The sequence below is a fragment of the Triticum aestivum genome, chromosome 7D (genome assembly GCF_018294505.1).
Source record: "Triticum aestivum cultivar Chinese Spring chromosome 7D, IWGSC CS RefSeq v2.1, whole genome shotgun sequence".
In the NCBI taxonomy this organism is placed as follows: domain Eukaryota; kingdom Viridiplantae; phylum Streptophyta; class Magnoliopsida; order Poales; family Poaceae; genus Triticum; species Triticum aestivum.
This window is the reverse complement of record NC_057814.1, coordinates 234,988,268-234,993,741: the sequence shown is the minus strand read 5'-3', so window position 1 is coordinate 234,993,741 and position 5,474 is coordinate 234,988,268. Positions and strand designations below refer to the sequence as shown.

Genomic DNA, 5,474 nt, shown 5'->3' with positions numbered 1-5,474 from the left:
GCAAGGAAAAAAATAGATACGCCACCGTGCGCGCGTAGCTCCACGCCCCACGGCCTCGACGCACCACTCGTCGCCGTTCGCCGCCGCTCGACGCGCTGGGAGATAGCCTAGATGTAGCTAGGCAAAACCTGCTCCCAGACGCCACGATATGCAGCTCTGACGAACCATGGTTCCAGCTCCGCTCGTTTTCGTCATCCCAATCTTCAGCCTGCTCGCGGCTCCCGTCGACGCCACTCGCCATCGTTGGTTTTCCGTGTCTCAACAAAAGTCACCACTGGTTGTAGCTTTTGCGCTTTGCGGATGCAGCAAAAAAAGTATTCGCCGTGCCTGTGGTTGCCACCTAGGAATACGCTGGTTCCAACAAAATTTGACGCCAGTCCCAGCTTTCATTGCGGCGGGTTACAACATTTCTAGCCACAGTGGGAGTAACTTCAGCAGTAACACCGAGTCCAACTCAGCAAATTTTCCTATGTGGCAATGCGTTAATGAGGAGAGAGATAGTTTGAGTAACTTAGCTAGTTACTCATACTACAACTAACATCACACATACCAATACAATATGAGTCTATAACCTAATAAATGAAGCTTTGCATAGCACCACACTTATGTTACTCCCTCCTTCCATCTATATAGGGCCTAATGCGTTTTTCAAGACTAACTTTGACCAAATGTTAGAGCAATAATATATGGCATGCAACTTACACAAAGCATATCGTCAAATTCGTACGTGAAAGGAGCTTTCAATGATATAATTTTCATGTTATGCATGTCATGTAATATTAATCTTGTCAATAGTCAAAGGCGGTCTTGAAAAACGCATTAGGCCCTATATAGATGGAAGGAGGGAGTAGACCTCTTCCAATGCAAAGGTGCTTAGATGAGGTGCTGAGTGTATTAAATACCTTAGCAACTCAACTCCACAATGCATAGGTGCTTAACTTGTTGTTACTAAGCACACTTTATTTAATGAGCTAGCACCTAAAGTCTTTCATGCATTGGTCAAATTGTTTCATTTAAGTGGGTTGCGTAGGTTCTCGCGCTTGGCACTGGTTCTTCCTGGGGTCACCAAAGTACTCTCTTCCCTCCTTAAATGTTGTGCCATGTCATTTTTTCGCGTATGTGGCATGCTTAGCACCTGTCCATGGTGGAGAACTGGGAAGGGCCTTACTACCCACTATAAAGGTAGTAACATAGTCTAGGGAAATGTGTATGTTACTAATGTATATTACTCTCCACTGTGGCTAGTCCACGCTTGAGGCGCTGGTTCCGGCAAATTCGGTGGCGGTTCCGGTAAACGAAGTTGCCGGTTCCAGTAAATGCAGCCAGCGAAAGCCCATTGCGTTCCAGCTTCCTTCCATGCCGGTTCCAGCACACGGCACCCATGGATGCAACATCTCCCGCAACTATTTCTAGCACACAAAAGGCAACCAATGCAGCATTGCTTCTGCAGTCAATTCCGACATCTTGCAGCACCTGCAGACGATAACTACAAGTGTTATAATCTGAATGCAACTACACAACCCTCAAAGCGATTACTCGTGGCGAGAAAGGGATTGTCAGCCAATCACATGTCCACCACTAGACATGCAACTGCAAGTGTTGAAACCCAGGCGCACCTGCAAGTTTTCAGGGGACTCACGACCGCAAGGTTTTAAGGGCCTTCGTAATTGAAACTTATTAAGAGGGGTCGCAGCATCAAGTTTTTCAAGAGGGGGGGGGGGCTCGCAACTGTAAGGTTTCAAGTGGCGCCACAACTGCATGTTTCAAAGGGCGTCACAAATTACAAGTTGCGCTGCAATTGCAAGTTTTCAAGGGATGGAGCAGCTGCAATTGTTCAGGAGAGGGCACAACTATAGGTTTTTCAAGAAGGGTTGCAACTGCAAGTTTTCAAGATGCGCCGCACCTGTAAGTTTTCAAGGAGGGCCGCAACTGCAAGTTTTCAAGGGGCGTCACAAAATGCAAGTTTTCAAGAGGCGTCACAAGTGTAAGGGTGTGTGCAACGAATAATACACTTGCGCACCATTATAAGTTTTCCAAATATATTATGATCAGTTTTCAAAATATATGTTTGAACATTTTATTCGAATACATGTTAACCACTTTCAACTACACATTGAACATTTTATGAATGATACATTTTTAAAAAAGCACGCAAAGATGTTTTTTATATTTTATTAAAAAAATTGTAAAAATATCACAAACATTTTTATGAAACAAGTGATTTTTTAAATGACATGAAACATTTTTTATTTAAGTGGATATTATATTGTTTAATATTTTAAAAAATGTCACAGACATTTAGAAAAAACATAATGAACATATTTTTGAATGGTACTCCCTCCGTCCAGAAAAGCTTGTCCCTTAAATGGATGTATCCAGCACTAACTTGATGCTAGATACATCCATTTGAGGGGCAAGCTTGGACAAGTTTTTTCGGACGAAGGGAATACGAAACATTTTTAAATTACACAATCACTTTTCAAACTGTGCACACTTTTTAAAATATCCACGAACACTTTTTTCAAACAAGTGAAATTTTTGTAAATGTTTTTTGAATGCTAGAATTACTTTAAAAAATTGCGATGAACGTTTTCATAAAAAAATTACACCATGCTAACATTTTTTAAATTCACGGTGATTTTTTCTGCAAAATAAAGTTGTAAGTTAATTTTTGAAATATATGCGGTTACACTATATTTTTAAATATTAAAAAGTAGTAGAAAAAAGAACAAACGAGAAGCAAAGAAGATTTTTTTTAGGGCATAAGCAAAGAAGATAGGACAAACAAACAGGCGATGAACGAAGCTACTGGGCCAGCCCAATAGCAGCGACGCAAGGGCCCACCCTGAGGCGAGCCTGTGTCTGTCCCCGAAAAAGCATGTTTAAATCGCCCTCATATCGACCCGAATGATGTCACGTAACTGAGACATGTACATACAAACATGGTTTCGAATCAATAAACTGGGTGAGATTTCTCCAAAGAAAAGGTAACTGAGACAAGTTTTCGCTCGCCCTTTGTAAATTGCAGCAAACGTATTCTGCATTGTTTTTTAGGTGCGCACTTTACTCTTTTGCTGGTGCAGTCACAAGGAATGATACTGTTAGTGCAGTTCGGCTCACATGCGGGGTCTGTTAGTGTTCCCAACCCGGAGCGTCTGTTGCGCCGTTTTAGGGTTTCCAGGTTACTCCCCATAGCGGCACCCCCGAGAAAAATGGTTAGGTAGCGGCATCCCCTGAAAAGAAGGCTACGTAGCGCTATTTTCCTTCCCTGTTTTAATTATATTCGTGGGCTTAATAATTATTTAACCCAATCTCTCCCTAAAAGCCCTCCCCTTTATATGATCACAAACACTCTCCATTCCATCTCAGATCAAAATCAAAAGAGATTCAACATTTGGCAAGAGAACAAACGAGCAGAAATGGCGTCCTCCTCCATCTGCGCCCTCCTCCTCCTCCTCGCCGCCTTCTCGTGCCACTGCCATGGTGATCCCTCACGTTCCCCTCTCCGTGCACCAATCTAATGTTACTTGATTAATTAGTTCCTGACCAGTCACCACCGTGGCTAACTACCCTCTGTTGCATGCATGCAGCGGCGGCGGCGGCGGCGTACAGGCGGCCCCGCGCCATCGGCGTCAACTACGGGAACCTCGGCGACGACCTCCCCACGGCGGCGCGCTCCGTCAAGCTCCTCCGCAAGGCGAACGCGGGCGCCGTCAAGCTCTACAACGCCGACCAGCGCATCCTGCACGCCCTGGCCGGGACGGGCATCCCGGTCTCCGTCATGGTGCCGAACGACATCGTCCCCTCTCTGGCCGACTCCCGCGCCGCCGCACGCAAGTGGGTGGACAACAACCTCAAGCGGCACCCCCGGGTGCGGGTGAGGTACCTGCTCGTCGGCAACGAGTTGCTCTCCTACCCCGCCCTCGCGGCGTCCACGTGGGGCAAGATCGTGCCGGCGATGAAGAACCTCCGCCACGCGCTCCACGCGATCGGTCTCGGCCGCGTCAAGCTCGGGACCCCGCTCGCCATGGACGCGCTCGCGGCGTCCTACCCGCCGTCCGCCGGCGCGTTCCGCGAGGACATCGCCGACCCCGTCATGCGGCCGCTGCTCGACTTCCTCAACCACACCCGCTCCTACTACTTCGTCGACGCGTACCCGTACTTCCCTTGGGCGGCCAACCAGAAGGACATCTCGCTGGACTACGCGCTCTTCGAGGGCAATGCGAGCAGCCACTACGTCGATCCGGCCACGAGGCTCGCCTACACGAACCTGCTCGACCAAATGCTCGACGCCTGCATAGCCGCGATGGACAAGCTGGGGTACGGCGGCGTGAAGCTGGCCATCTCGGAGACAGGCTGGCCCAACGCCGGCGACCCGGGCCAGGCCGGCGCCAACGTGCGCAACGCCGCGCTCTACAACCGCCACCTCGCCCGTCGGATGCACAAAAAACTCGGCACGCCGGCGCGACCGAGGTCCAAAATGCCGGCGTTCGTCTTCGCGCTGTACAACGAGGACTTGAAGCCGGGGGCGGGCACTGAGCGGCACTGGGGGATGTTCTACCCGAACGGTACGTGGGTGTACCAGATTGACCTCACCGGCAGGCGGACGGCTCGCTCCTACCCGCCGCTGCCGCCGCCGGATGACCAGACCGGCAAGCTCGAGTGGTGCGTCCTGGCCGGCGGTGGCAAGCCGTTGAATGAGACGGCGGTGGCCCTCGCCCTGAATTACGCGTGCGGGCAAGGGACAGGGACGTGCGCCGCCATCCAGCCCGGCGGTGCGTGCTACGAGCCCAACACCCTCGACGCGCATGCAAGCTACGCGATCAATGCGTACTGGCAGCAGTTCAAGGCGAAGGGAGGCAGTTGTTACTTCAATGGCCTTGCAGTGAAGACTAACAAAGATCCAAGTAAGTTCGTCTAAGCATTCCTGATTAATGCTCGGAAATCTTTACAAATTTGGTGCTTGCTAGCTATACTAGATAAAATTGTTTTCCAGTAATTGTGGTTGTTGTCATTATAATGTGGTGATAATTAGCAGCAGCAGTATTTTTTCGATAATACTTGTTAACAGAAATATGACCATAGATATGGAGAAAATAGATACTAGCTGATGGGTTTAATAGTTTCTTTTTAGCAGGATGAGTTTAATAGTTGGATAAGTTTTCACATTGCCTCAACGTTGATCTTGCTAAACATTAGGCTCGCCATTGTAGAGTACATACTAAGCTTGTGAATTATTCGCAAAAAAAAAAAACTTCTGAATTGTATTTTCACTTCACCTCGAAACATGTGTGATTTGCTGTTCGCATTTCATGCCTATCATTTTCTATGCCTAATGCCCCAGGTTATGATCCTTTTTCTGATTGCATACTAATGAATACAGTATTATTATTCGCAAAAAAATAGAGAATACAGTATTATTTTAGTTTCTTGCATATACTTCATACATAATTTTTAGAATCCATTTGGACTTG

General features: G+C 47.8%; 1 protein-coding gene across 1 annotated transcript in view; it reads left to right on the top strand.

The window, feature by feature from the left end:
- The first annotated feature begins 3,289 nt into the window (after window positions 1-3,289).
- LOC123167339 (probable glucan endo-1,3-beta-glucosidase A6) overlaps window positions 3,290-5,474 on the top strand; it is a 3,106-nt gene continuing 921 nt past the window's right edge. Inside the window, exons 1-2 of the mRNA XM_044585183.1 lie at window positions 3,290-3,483; window positions 3,591-4,907. Coding sequence (XP_044441118.1) covers window positions 3,339-3,483; window positions 3,591-4,907 — 1,462 coding nt within the window. The 5' untranslated portion in view covers window positions 3,290-3,338. The remainder of the gene's footprint in view (window positions 3,484-3,590; window positions 4,908-5,474) is intronic.